This window comes from Peromyscus maniculatus, chromosome 9 (assembly GCF_049852395.1).
Source record: "Peromyscus maniculatus bairdii isolate BWxNUB_F1_BW_parent chromosome 9, HU_Pman_BW_mat_3.1, whole genome shotgun sequence".
In the NCBI taxonomy this organism is placed as follows: Eukaryota; Metazoa; Chordata; class Mammalia; order Rodentia; family Cricetidae; genus Peromyscus; species Peromyscus maniculatus.
Genome location: NC_134860.1, coordinates 121,006,682 through 121,021,950, shown reverse-complemented (window position 1 = coordinate 121,021,950; position 15,269 = coordinate 121,006,682). Strand labels below are relative to the sequence as shown.

General features: G+C 39.7%; 1 protein-coding gene across 3 annotated transcripts in view; it reads left to right on the top strand.

Moving 5' to 3' along the window:
- Positions 1 to 15,269, top strand: part of Nalcn (sodium leak channel, non-selective) — a 301,887-nt gene that overhangs the window by 206,696 nt on the left and 79,922 nt on the right. For all 3 annotated transcript variants that reach the window (XM_006978781.3, XM_042285329.2, XM_015997513.3), the window contains 2 exons: positions 12,523 to 12,659; positions 13,986 to 14,127. In XM_006978781.3, the coding sequence (XP_006978843.1) occupies positions 12,523 to 12,659; positions 13,986 to 14,127 (279 nt within the window). The remainder of the gene's footprint in view (positions 1 to 12,522; positions 12,660 to 13,985; positions 14,128 to 15,269) is intronic.

Genomic DNA, 15,269 nt, shown 5'->3' with positions numbered 1-15,269 from the left:
GCAGCCAATTCAGTCTTCACACAGGCCATATAGACTGTTAAGGAACTGCAGTGCCTGTGTTCAAGTAAACCTTATTTAATCACAGGCTCAAAGCACAAGTAATGAATGATGTTGTCATTTCAGACATCCAAGATGATCTGTAAAGTGCTTCCTTTAACTGAAAAGGTAAAATGTAGTAAGATATTTTAAGTGACACCATTCATACAATTATATTATTACATAATTTATACAAGTTGTATTATTATAGTATTATTATAAATGTTATATTTCATTACTAGTTTCTATAATTTGTCTCTTATTGTACTTAATTTCTAAATTAAACTTTTGCATAGCTGTTTATATGTAGGAGAACACAATATATTAGGGGTAGCTTACTATCTGTGCTTTCAAACTTGACTGAAGGTCTTGAAACATATTTCTCCTTAAATGAGAGGGAACTGTGTATACTAGTAACAAAGGAGGAAACTTAATGCTAAAGTCTGGCCCCAGCATTGTGTGATATAAAAAATGAGAAAGGGGGGGATATGAATGTGGGTAAGAAAATATGTATGAAGAGTAGATAATACTTCTGAAGGGTCACACATACCCTGCCAGTGCCAGAAGGATGAGTGCTTTGAGCATTAAAATAAATAGACTCATACTGATTTATCCCCTAAGGATTGACCTAAGAGTTCATGTTCATAGTTAGACCCAGTTTCAAAAACACTGAAAGAATGAAAAAGCTACAAGTCTATAACTAAATAAATAAATGGAAGAGATGGCCTTCTTTTTTCTCAGAAGTGTGGAGAAACAGAAATAACCAAACAAGAAGCAGAAAGTCCCCAGGAGGATACTCCAGCTGTTGCTACAGGCAAGACCTGCTCGGCTGGTGGGTGCAAAAATCAGAGCAAAAACTCTGAGAAGCCATATTTGCATGACCTAAAAGAAACACCACTCAGACATATTTTTAAATTATTACAGCAATCTTCACAAGTGTCTGCAAATTCTATGCTGTCCCTACCTTCAAAGACACAAAGCTAAATTGATCTATTCCAAGGGACAGCTGGAGTTAGTAACTGGCACTTAGTTAATGTAACCTTACAGTGTGAATGAAGCTAGCTGACATCAGCTTACCCAGGTGACAGCAGTTTACACCATCTATAGTAAGGCATGTTGGTTTCATATTCCTCCAAGTGTGGTAAAAATGGTATAACATTTCCATAGCATTCTGCCAAAAACTTTCAAAACATCAGCATTGCCATGAGAAACATCAGACATCCTGAATTAAGAGGTAATTAGAAAACTACCCAAGTGGTTATCTTCAAGGCCATCAACATCAATAAAACAGGGAAAATTGGAGTAATTGATACAGCAGTGAGGAGAACAAAAGACATGGCCATGGAAGAGAGTGCTGTGTCCTAGATGGAATTCTAGAACAAGAAAGAGGCCTTTGTGCAAAAGCATGGCAATTCCAAATAATCCCTTCACTGTAATTAAGGGTACACAACTAAGGCTAACTTCTGGATTTGGGAAATGTTCCACGGTTACATAAGATGCGAGTTTAAGAAGAATATGGATCAAGGACATACAGAAATGTTTTGTGCTTTTTGCAATTGTTAAATAAGTTTAAAAATCATTTCAAGCCGAGTGGTGGTGGCACATGCCTTTAATCCCAGCACTCAGGAGGCAATGGCAGGCAGGTTTTTGTGAGTTCGAGGCCAGCCTGGGCTACAGAGTGAGATCCAGGAAAGGCACAAAGCTACACAGAGAAACCCTGTCTCAAAAAAACAAAAAATAAAAATTTTAAAAAATTAAAATAATCATTTCAAAAATATAGTGGACTTTCAAAAATGGAGTAAGAATTTTCTATGGTAAATAATATAACATGACATGTCAAAGTCAAAATAATGTTACCTTGTTCGATGATAGCATATAAAGCTTCATATAAGGACATTTATTTTGTATATAGGTCCTGTTTAGCTTATTTTAATGTATTTTTAGTCTTAAACAGTAGAAACACATACTCTATTGAGAGCCAATGCTTTGTTTCTTGTTTCTTGAAGAAAATCCAATGATTTGCCTTTTTTCTTTTGAACTTTTAGAGAGATTGATAGCATAGGTCAGTATGACTGATTTTCCATTATAAGGAAATCCAGGGAAGAGTAACAGAGTGATGAGAAATAGCACAATGGCCCACCTCAGCCAGTTCATGGTCATCACTGCTGTTTCATTCTCTGCTCATCCCATCACCATTGTGTTCTTCTCCCCTTCAGCATGATAGGCTAGTGTGAAGCCATGGGCCACAAATAGTTCTTCACTCACTAAAAAGTTGCTATCTCAATAGGAGAAAAGTGTGCATTATTAGAAAGGTATAGTGCCGAGCCCAGGCCAGCAAGATGGAATTTAAGATGTGTCCGATTCAGATTAGACTTCACAAGCTTGAAGAAATGTCAGAAATGATTAATTTTGTTAGTAAAGTAGAAAGGAGAGTTCTATATAAAGAGACTGTCAGGCATGGGATCGCAGAAACAGCAGTCTGTCTGTTATGTAGAAACAAGATTAGGAGGGAGCAAGATAGTTTGGGGAAGTTCGTGTTCAGAAATCAGAAGGTTTGTGGGTGACTCAGCAGAACTGATTTGATCTCCTTGGACCTGTGCCCTCACCCACAGAATGATATGACAATAGCACTGTTTGTGAATCCTACTCCTGGGAGCTACTGTAAGGATTAAATAATATTAGCATGCAAAGTGCTGAGGGTGATATCCAGCCCCCATGTTTACTGCCCAATCTCCAATTAATTGCTTCTCTGAGGAATATTCCTATAGCAGATGGTTTAGGAAGGAGTTTTGAGACTTACATTAAGGAAGGAATAGCTGCTGTGAGCAAGTGACATCCTATGAAGTCACACGGACAGAACTGAATGGTGTGGAAGCAATACAGAACCCATTTTAGGGTAGGGCCACCATCTTAGACCACCTGCTGTACTCAGTTACAGGAAGGACTTTAGGAATGTGCCTTGACAACTCAACAGATAGGAGCAGTATGCTCCTGCAGACATTCTGTCTGCGGTTTATGGCCCTTGAAGATACCCAGATAATCCTGCTGAGCAAGTTGTGGTTCCCCACCAAAAATACAACCCAATAGTTTCAAATGTGGTTTCCCACCAGAAGTCTAGACCAATAGTTTCGAAAAATCACCTTGCCCCATACTCCTTCTACCCAGTCCCGAATTGCCAAAGCATGTGATCCCTGGCTTGCAGTTTTTCCCTATAAAACCCTCTACCCCTGGGTCCACCGTGGCTGCTACACTTCCCTCCATCTGTCTGGTCATGGCCCAGGTTGAACCTGACAGTAAAAGGACCCTTATGTGCTTGCACTAGAAACTGGCTCCTTGGTGGTTTCTGGGGGTTTCGAGAAACAAGTGTAACAATGGAAGATATAGCCAACAAGGTTGGGGCACATAGGGTGCGGCATTGGAGGACATTCAAGGTCATGCTCAGAGGACTGGCACTTCTGCATATAAATGTCAGTCCCAGAATTACTTTAAGGACCAGAGAAGCACAATGTTGTTTCTTTTGATTTGGGGGTGGGGTGGGGGGTGCGAGCTCCTGAAGGAGGGATTTAGAGGAAGACTAAGACAAAAGCCAGTGAGTCTACTGCATAATCATGTGACCCCTGAAGTTAACCACAAAGAAAGAGCCTGGAGGAACCCTCCTGAGGATTATGGTGAGATCAGAGTGCAGAGCAAAGCAGACAGCTTCTTCTCAAAGAAGTCAGTTTGGCGTGGTTAGAACAGTAAAGGAGACATGATCAGGAAAAAAGTGTTTTTTATTTCCATCTTTGATTTCATGTTTACAATTAGGAATCTTAAAAAAAAAAATTCACCTCAGCAAAGAGGAAGAAAGGGGACAGAGAGGAGGACATGGGAGAGAGTAGGAGAGCACACATTCAGTCTTCTTTATACAGCCCCCTTTCAGATGAATTCAACTTCTGGTAAATTCCACAACTACTTGGCACAGTGATAGCTTGGTTTCTATAGTACATTTCCAGACTGATTCAGATTACAAGCAATAAATAGGCTGTCTCACTTATATATCTGGCATTTATATAAAAGAATGTAATCCTCATTTTTCATTTGAGAGCACTGAAATCCAAAATGCCTAAGAGTTTAAAAACTGAACTGAAGCTCAATTCCACATCCTCATCTTTCACCGTTTACTAAGATATGCTATTACCTGTGTGACCTAGTTAATGTCCCTGCTGCTGCTGCATAAACACGACCAAAACCAACTCAAAAAAGAAAGGGTCTATTGCATCTTAGAGGTTACAGTCGACCATTGAAGGAAGACAAGGCAGGAAGTCAAAGCAAAAAGCAGAGAGGAATGCTGCCTATTGGCTTGCTTTCTCTGGCCTGCTCAGCTGCCATTCTGATACAACCCAGACATGGTACTCCGCACAGTGGAATGGGGCCTTCTACACCAATTTTAACTTACACAATTTTTAAAATGTCCCCACAAACATGCCCACAGGCCAGTGGAACAAAGGCAACTCCTCTGTTAAGATTCCTTCTTCCAAGGTGTTTGAGTGTGTCTGGGGTTGTATCAAGTTGACAAAAACTATACTATATATTTTATATCAAAAAATGAGATGGCAATTGTACAAACACCTTTACATATGCTGTGTTTGTGTGCGTGCATGTGTATGTGATTGTGTGTGTGGTTGCGTGTGTGTAGTACACATATAAAGACTTTACCTTGGCTCTCCCCTCTTACTGGAATATTCATCTAGTAATATGAACCAAGTATCTAGATTACATGAAATTCTAATGTGATTTCATCTGAAGTAGAGGAAAACAGTGCATTTTTATCATAATGAGTATATTTCTATGACTCAGTCAGTTCCTAAATGGAAACAACTATGTCTCAGTTGACTAACACAAAAGAAATCTAATATAAAATGGAGGTGTTGAAATTTCTAAGAAAAAAGCAGACAAAAGCAATCTTGACTTATCAGCAATTCTCTAACAGTTAACTAGTTGCATTAATAGGTTTTTAATGAATGATAATCTAAGAACAATTCATGTGGTCAGTTCAACAAGGCAGTCTACTCTTAAAGTTCCTTTTTCCTCTTACCAACCAGTAAAAGCTGCTAGAAATATTTTTCACACCTTCTGAAGGACATTTAAAGCTTGTAAGATATGAAGTTCAGTGTAAAGAGCATGAAAGTAAACATTTCAGACATGTCATGAGGTAATATTAATGCCACTGTCCTTCCTAAGTGCTCTGCTGAGCTCTTAAATCCGCAAGTGCAGAACCACACTGCAGTCCCTGGTGACCCAGCTCTTCCCCACCGCCTTGCCAGGCCTACCATATGGATGCATGGGCAACAGAGCAGAACCTCTAGGGAGACAAAAAAGCAAACAATCACATTCAACTAATTAGTTCACATTATGAAATTACTGTGAGAATTTTGGGGTGTTGGCTTTCATATAAACAAGCTGCAGAGATGGCTCTGCAGTTAAGAGCACTTGCTACTCTTGTAGGAGACCCTTAGTTAGCTCCCAGCACCCTTGTGACTGAGAAACACCTGTAAGTCCAGCTCCAAGGAATCTGATGTCACCTTCTGGTTTTTGAGAATAACCACATGCATAAATGCTCTCTCACTCTCACTCTCTCTCTCTCTCTCTCCCTCTCTCTCTCTCTCTCTCTCTCTCACACACACACACACACACACACACCACATACATATAAATAAAAATAAAAACAATATTAATTTAAATACATATCATACAATTAATTCATCTGTATTTTAAAATTATTATGAACATTCTTAGGTAACAGCTATCATATAGAAATGTAACCATAGACCAACTGAGAAATGAACCTTCCAATTTAATATGGATGGCTTGAATTTATGCACCAAGGTAATAAAAATCCATTTGACTTTGGGAGTATTGAACTTGCTAAAGATTTTGTAAAAGGAAGGAAATTAGCAGAAAATATTTTAAGTAAACATTTGTGACATGTACAGTATTGCCACTTTGTGTGTATGAATTCATTGCCCTTTGTGTGTATGAATTCATTGCCCTTTGTGTGTATGAATTCATTGCCCCTTGCCTGTGTAAAAATAAAAGCTCCTCCCTGTAGGTGCTCCTTACTTCACAGAGCAGGGAAAGCAAGGTCCACACACTTTATATCAAGTATTTATGGTAGCACACATTATTAAAAGCCAACATGTTTGCTCTTTACCCCACCTAAACCATCTGTTTTAATCCAGAAGCCATTTCGTTTGGGTTGTAAAATTTGTGCAAACAAATTAGTTAGAGAAGCCCCCTTGAAAAATGATGATGTGTAGTTCACAAAGATCCTGCATTCTGAATTGCTGTCAGTGTAGATGCAAAAAAACCAGACACCACCACCAGGTAAAGATGCATGGAGAATCCAGCCGTACTTTAATTCCATAACTTAGAGGAAGGATTCCTGTGTGAACACAGTGTGACGATTTTTCATATTCTGAACAGCTAATGGCCACTCTTCAGTTGTACTAACTCACACATCTATGCACAACCCCCTTCATCCAGCAAGGATTTGATTTGAAAAATGAGGATATTTCACAAGTCTAGGTATTTTCTAAATTATTTTCTTTTAGAAAAATCACACCAAAAAATTACAGCAAACATGAATGCAGTCCTCCCGCTCAGTCATTTTTCACAGCGTTCTGAAACGAGATGTGGCGGGGTAGTGTCTGAGTCCCTCAGCAGAAGAAAGCACAGGCTGAAACAGGGAGATGGAAGCAATGAGGCAGACAGGGTATGTGTCATGCAGCACAATTATGCCCGAACTCTCTTGAGAGGGCTGGGAAAGCAGAGACTCTCAGCCACCCAACGCGTGCAATGATATCTCAGCTTAACAGATGCCGAGCTGTGGAAGAGCGAAAGCTTAGATTTATATATTTTTTTAAAGCTTGAGGTTTGAAACTTGTTTCTTTCTTTGGTTGTAATTTCTCTTTTGCAAATGCACTTTCTTCTCCTTTGCTGTGTGAGCCTGTCACAAGGCAATCACATGCTCTGTGGACTGCAGGCAGACTTCTTGCTCAGTTGAAACCATTATCAACTGCTTCCGGAGTGCCATTCTTTACATTAGGCTTTTCAACATGAAGAGGAAAATCTCAAAGTCCTCTGCACTGTGTCTTCCCCTCAAGGCTTCAGATATTTTAAATTTTATCAGTCATTTACAATTATAATTACTTTATTTTTAAAAACCTTGCATTGGAGAGGGGATAGTTTAACAATCTTAAATTCATATTTAGTCCTTTTACTGATATTAGTCATTCATCTGCATCAAAGTGTACCTGTTTTTAAAAAATGTGTGTGGACAAGAAAGAATGAAAAGTTAGAATAAGAGGTAGAATATCATTTTACCGAATGTTAATTAACTTTGTGAGAGGTTTCAAAGTATCATGAAGTACTTTTATCTGATCTGATGACCTTGATCTCCCTCACCCCCAGCACTACCCGCCCCCAGCACACCCCGCCCCCAGCACTACCCGCCACCAGCAACCCCGCCCCCAGCACACCCTGCCACCAGGAACCCTGCCACCAGCACACCCTGCCCCCAGCACTACCCGCCACCAGCAACCCCCGCCACCAGCACACCCCACCCCTGGATCTACTTCCCATCTTGTTCTTTGTGTTTGTGTCTTGGTCAAGTTTGTGGATTAGGGAAGTCAGAATGGTCAGGTTGTAATAGCGATGAAATAGAAGTTACATGATTTTGTTCAAATGTATCATCTGTCTACTTTTAAGCTTTTCAATAAACTGAAATAAACATAGGATGAGGACATTTGCTGATGTTTTCCAAAAATAATGCACCCAAACTGAACAGATCAAGACAACTGTACCTTGGAAACCATTTGCCCTTACAACTATCTGGCCATTGTTTTCTACTTGCCCCTAGAACATTGACCTCACTGAAAATTAGCAATATAGAATATTGTTGTCTATTTGCTGGCCTTGTCTCCCAATATATCCTCTTTTGTTATGTCTGGCTTCTTGCTGTCAATACTGCACTATAAAATTTAACCACATTTTATATTAGGCTGTATCTCATTCATTTCAAGTGTTTAAATAGATAAGGTTTGTTTTTCTAGTCTATTGATGGGCGTTTGGGTGGTTTACAGGCAGGACTCACAAATGCCATTGCCGTAGACATGAGGGCATGGCTGTAGAGGCTCATGGAGGTGCACAGGAAAAGAAGGGGCTCATGGAATTTCTGGAAAGGTGCTGTTCCTGCTCATAGGAGGCAATTTCACTGCACCTGTGCAAGCAGCCACCCCCTTGCTCTCTTCTCCAGACCTGGCTGCATATCTGAGCAGCCTTGGTTCTCACCATTCAAGAGGAAGCTTTGCAAGACCAGGGAGAATGTTGAGTCATTCACAGGAGCTTTGCCACTGCTCTTTGTAGTTTTGTAGCTCAATGACCAATTCCTGTTGAGCTTTAATTTATTTCCAACCATATTCTATTTTCACTCTCTGGGTGGGTGCTATGAAAAGGAAATTTAAAAGTGGAATCTAGCCCCTAAGGAGCTTAAATGCTCTTGGGAATAGTAATACCCCTAATGCAAGTTAGAATTCCATAAGATTCATTTTTAAAACATGGAAGCAAGATTTTTAAAAATATTATTAGCCTACTGTACTGATCACTGTGTCCTAGAGAATGATTAGTTATAGTTTGACATATCCCCATCATGCCACTGACAAAAATGTGTCAACCTAAACATGATCCATTTATCAGCTTGTCAGTTACAAACATCATGACCAGTTAAATGCCACAAGAGTCTAACTTTATTCAATTCTGCAAATAGAAAGTTCCTACACGCTACACCAGAAAAGTTATGCGGCACAATTAACAAATAGATACCATCTACATCTCTGCCTGCCCTACCAGGCTTTCTTTTTCTTCTATATTGTATGTGAGAGTTTCTCTCTGTCACCCACTTAGTGCCATTTATTCAGTGGCTATTTTCTTAGCTGACTTCATGTTAACCACTATGCCAGGACCCAGACAGGATGAATGTGAGGAAAGAAACACCACCAGCTTCCCAGCCCTCCGGGCCTCGTTCTTTTGGAAAAAGACCTTGCCAGACTTATGTGAGACAAACTATTTGAAATGATGCTATGTATGATGGGTTTAAGTATCTCCCAAAACTGAGCTTCAGAAAGAGACTTGACTTGGAAATTGGGCCTTTGCAGAAGAAAACAGTCACTCTGGATGAGAGTGAGTCCTGAATCTGATGTCTGCTTTCCTTATTAGAGAAACAGGAGGGAGGTTCAGGGACAGGCACTGGGAAGAAAACATGTGGCACTGGAAATAGAGGTGGAGGAATGAGCCACAAGCCTGCAGAGAATTGTAGGAAGTTAGGAAATAGTAAAGGTGAACTTTCCCTGGAGCCCTCGGCTCAGGGGAAGCCTCAATTGGGAAATTAATTCATTGACACTGGAGGAGTTGGTAGCTTCTGATTCATGGAGTTACAAGTCTTTTGATAACTGCTATAGCAGCCTAGAAAACTGCTAAAAATGTGTGTTAGAATGAACCTGAAGAAACTGAAGATTTCTCACTGTTTTGACACACGTAAACAGCATCATTCTGTGGCGGAGCCCTACATGCTATGATCTCCTAAGGGGCAGAATGTGGTGGTCAGAGAAAGATTCTCTGAAGAACTACATGAGGAACTAAAATCCTGAAATCAAGTAGAAGTTCGTGAAGTGTAGAATGAATCTTAGAAAGTCTTATTAATAAAAACAATCCTGGAGCCAGGTACTGGGGTCAACACTGGAAGATCAGAGAGACAGAACAAGCCACTGCTAACCTCACCTGGCCAACTTCTCAGCTGATCTTGTTTCCTCAGACTGGAAGCCTCTGTGTCCTCATATCCGAATGGCTCTCAGCTGAACTGTGCTGCTCAAAACCTAAAAGCTTAACCAGCTAAAAGGTTCTAGTTTCTGGTCCTCACGCCTTATATATCTTTCTGCCTTCTACCATCACTCCCTGGGATTAAAGGATCACTTTCTGGGATTAAAGGCGTGAGTCACCATGCCTGGCTCTTTCCAATGTGACTTTGAACTCACAGAGATCCCAGATGGATTTCTGCCTCTGGAATGCTAGGATTAAAGGTTTGAGTGTCGCTTGTATCTAGTGGCTATTCTGTCTCTGACCCCAGATAAGATTATTAGGGTGCACAATATTTTGGGGAACACAATACCACCACAGTGAAGTTCAAGAAAGAAAGAGGAAGAGGGGACCAGCAGAAGGCCCCGAAAGAATGAAGGGTTGTAAATTCATGGGGTCTAAAAGAGGATACAATGAGAACATCGAGTAAACTAAAACTACAGAGGTAGGACAGGAGGGAAGTAAGACTCTGAGTCCAAATGGAAGGCTTTGATCATCTTTGCTTTAAAAGTATAAGAGTAACAACAGAAAGGTTTTAAGGCAAAAATTGAGATTTCTGTAACCGTGGAATGGAGAAATGTATGACCAGGGCCTGACTTGGGAGTAAAAGCCCAGTCAGGGAGGTTCTGGTGAGAACGGAAAGAGCTGGCAGACGAAGAGGGTTTTAGGGAAGGTCTTAGAATTTTCATTTTGGTGAGATGTTCTGACCAACGTAACCTTTGCCTTGGTGTCTCTTACTAGCATAATATACAATTCAGACCCTCCTTGGCAGCCAACTTAGTCACGCACAGTCATGCTCCTGCCTAAAATGACTATCAGAGTTTGGGAAATTATACCTTGACTTATTTTGCTTATTTCTGTCTTCACTCTTGCCTTGTGTTCCCAAGCACTCTGGTCTTTTCTCTTCCAGGGTAACCGTTATCTTTTATGGATAACTGTTTATTTAGCTATTTGGGTTATGGGTTATGATGTGGGCTGGGTGAGGGGAAAGGCAGACACCCTTTTGTTTTTATAGCCCCAGTGTTTTTCATAAAATCTGGCTCATGGGATTGGTTCTACAAGTGACAGCACGAGAATCTAAACAAATGAGTCAGCAAATGCAACTGAGCAAGCGCCTCTCAGTGCCATCAATCTTACCAGGCGTTGGTATGCTATCACTGACCGCCCTGCTGTCTGGTCTGCCTTAATAAGTCAGCAGCTTTTTCTTTCTCTGTGGACCCAACTTACACTGGCAAATTTTCACCAGTTCTATATCGGTAACCAGTTAGAAATCAGTTACTTTTTCATAAGCCTTCATTTTTCGTATTACTCTCATGACATGGATATGTCTGTGCTTTTTATTTTGTGGCCCTGGATACTATTGCCTTAACATCTTCAACATTATCAAAAAGCCACCATGTTATATACATGACTTCTGCATACATCGCCATACTGAAGGACAGCAAACAGCAGTAGCCCTCTCCCTGAATAAGATTTCCACCTCAGATCAAAGGCTATTCACAAAATCTAATACATGTCTGAGTAGTTAAGGTAATACATATTTTACAAAATTAAAATGAAATGATCATATACAGCGAAAGGTAAGAAAACTAGAAATGAGGACCCAAGACCTTGCTATTCGCTCCAGATCAGATGGAAGCTGAGCCATCTATCATTGGAACTGAAGTCTAGTGTCCAAATGCAGCATTTCTGTTCCTTCTGACCAATTCACATCTCTGTAAGAGGTACCCTGCCCATCCTTTCTGTTTATCAAAGCTCTCTTGACTTCTACTGCTAATTTCCACAATCCTGATCAAAACTTTGTCATTTTAAAGTAAAAAGACATTTCAAAAGGGGGCCATAAGCAAATAGCTTTGATGCCCTCTTATCTCATTTGTGAATTGGTAGGACCAATCTTACGGTTTGGAGAGGGACAGAAATCAGAGAAGATATTGAGAGATCATTGAGAGATTAACTGCAATTCAGAGTGGTCTTCTTAAGAAGCCAAGAGAAGTGAGGGGAATTTACAAGAAAAACTAGCATTGGAAAGAGGGGGGAAAAGATAAGAACGCATGGATTGAATTCTAGCCAAAATTTTGTTTGTAGTTCTATACTGGCTCCACACAAACTTTAGCTTACTTGCAAGTCCATGCTACTTCTACCATGTCTGCATATAAAATAAATTGAATGTTTAATCAGAAGTAAAAAGCAAAAGGTAATGTATGGTGTGGGATAAAAGGAGATTTATGTTTGGGAGCACAATAACAAAGCCTTCTGGGTTTTTTGTTTTTGTTTTTGTTTTTTGTTTGTGTATTTATTTATCTATCTGCCTGCCTACCTACCTACCTACCTACCTATCTATCTATCTATCTATCTATCTATCTATCTATCTATCTATCTATCTATCTATCTATCTATCTATCTATTTATTAGACTGGTTTAATTTGGTGTTAACTTGTCATTTCCCTGATGCAGAGAACAATCTGAGGGATTATTGTGTTGTGTTGGTGGGACTTTGCTGCCATCTACCGGTTGTATATGTAATTACATGTTATTCTCTCAAGTCTGAACTGTTCATTTCAATGGAATTCTCTTTTCTCTCCCTCCCACACCCTTTAGTTAAAGCAAAGCGAAGCAAATGCGGACACCAAAGAAAAACTCCCTTTGCGCTTGAGAATCTTTGAAAAATTCCCAAACAGACCACAAATGGTGAAAATCTCAAAACTTCCTTCAGATTTTACAGTTCCTAAGATCAGGTATTGAATTGTTTCTTTGATTACGTATTTCGACTACATGGCTTACCTTCAGAAGCCTGCCTCAGTCCTGCTTTCAGGCTGGCGTGTGGTGGGTTTGGGGTTGTGTTTGAATTTGTTGTCTCCTGCTCTCCTCCCTGCCTTTGTCATACAAAGCCTGTGTCTTGTGTGCAATCTCTTAAGAGGTGAGGCACAAGCTTCCGTCCCTGCCTCCTTCTAGGTACTCCTCAATGATTACAGTTATAGACAGGATGAACATTGCTCAGAGTGTGTAAGAGGGTGGACTGGGGTCCAAGCACTTTGCCTTCATCCAGCAAACGCCGGATGAGAGGTGTCTGTGTGACACCAGCCTTTGTGTGGATGGCAGTCTGGTCACAGTGTAATCTGCCTCCTACTGGTTAAAAGAAGCATAACATTTATACCCAACTGATTCAGTCTGTACCAGCTTCGCCTTCCTACTAAACAAATGCATACAGAAGGTGCTTTGAAGAACCTGCTTCTAATAATTAAATGCTAGTCTTCCAATGGATAGCTCCAAAACAATCAGAATCATATAAAATTTTCTATTTATTTATCTTTAAATGTCTTGGTGGGGGATTATGGAAGTATGAAATTATGCCAAACACTTTAAATGCAAATGAAAAAAGACCATCCGGTCACTTAATGACTGACATATGTTCTGAGCAATGACTCCTGACACGTTTTCACCATTCTGTCAACATCAGAAGATATATTGATGCAAATTATGGTGGTTATTACACCATTGGGTGGTACAATGCAATCTTATGGAACTACCATTTGCATCCAGCCTATTGGTGACCAAGTGTCTCTGTGTAGTATGCGATGTATTTGTGTTTCTAATCTTTTTTAAAGTTAATTGACTTTGCTTACTTGCATTGATGTTATTTAATTTTTTCACCAACTTTTGGAGATGAGATGAAGTCTTTTCCTTTTGAGTCTTTAAATGTAAAATTATCTCTCAAGGACTTTATAATGAATAGAAGTTTGGAAAGATGAATTAATTCTTTCATGTCTTAGGAGAAAGATAAAGTATCTCATTACCATAGTAGGATTCAAATCACACCATCAATTATTGGATACCCTTGCTTTTAAGCTATTTCAGGGACATTATGCTTTTAAGCAGGAGTTTTCAAGGATTCGGGAAGCTTTCTCTAAGTTAAATATTTTGATAATTAAATCTAACCACCTCCCTTGGTATGATACATCTTGTTTTTTGTGATCTTCTGCACTGCTTCATGGTCTCTGTGAAATGCCACCTCTGGCTCAATTTCCTGAATAACACATGATGTGTATACTTCATTTACAAAGGGAAAGCTTCATGAAGCAGTTCATTGACCGCCAGCAACAGGACACCTGCTGTCTCTTCAGAATCCTCCCTTCTACCTCTACCTCATCATCTGATAATCCCAAGCGACCCACAGCTGAAGACAACAAATACATTGATCAAAAAGTAAGAATTGCTGTCTCTGTTACCAAACTTCTGTAAAACATGCATTAGAGAAAAACATGGGACAAATATTTAGGGTGCTGGATTCCTAGGTTTCAATAAAAGAAAGAAGAAAACAGTTTTATTTGCAAATAATATAAAGATATTTGTATATATGTGTATATACATATATATTGTTTGTGATACAATATGTACTTCTATTATATTTTTTTAAATGGAATGCCGGCTTTCTGAAGTGCTCAGGCTGTCCTGTTCATCCTTACAGAGCTGAATGTATTGTGTCTCTTGCTTAGTCATCTTGCCCTAGCCTAGGTTATGAAAGTGACTATTGCCTTTACAGGGCATCTCTTCTTTTTAAAGAATTTTCACTCATTTGTTTTCTTTTCATCATCTGCAGATCTCATTCCTCATTCTTATAAAACCCAGAATTGTAGAGAACACTCTGGTGCCAATATCTTCTTTTTCATTTATTTTTGTCAGAAAATAATTAGGTTTGTGTCAGGCTGGTTGGATTTCATTATCTCTGGAGAAGCCTTGAGATATTATCTACATTCTTGGCATTCAGAAACTTTACCAGTTTGTACCTTCTCTGTCTTTTCTCACCAGAATTGCCCAAACTGGGGAGGGGGGTATTTGCAGAACAAGACTCTTGCACAAGGATATGTCAATCTATGACTTGCTCAAGGAAGACATATCTATTTTAGGACTGCCTTCTTGCCTCTCAATTATTGTCTCTACTTTTGTCCTATGAAGTAATGTTTTCCTCCCCCACCCCAGTTTGGTCTTCCTGATGATAAGTGAAAGTCACAAATTTGACTTCAGATGATACCATTTGTGGCTTTCACTTATGTAGTGAAAATCATGCCATGTGTATGGTAATTTAAACTTTTAGTTTGGTCATGATTTTGTTCATTTGAACTGAGAGCTTGTGGTGTCTATACTTCCAAGTCACTACCATAAACAGGTTAAGAGCAAAGTAGGCAAAGACCTGTGGAGAGAGGGCAACATGGCCCAGGCCAGTCTGGTCTCATTTTGCATACTAGAAAGCAGATTGGCATTGTCTTTGTGTATTAGATTTGTCTCATTATGTTTCCAAACTTGACTATAAACCAGAGGTGAAGTGGCCTTCTGTACACCCTGACTGC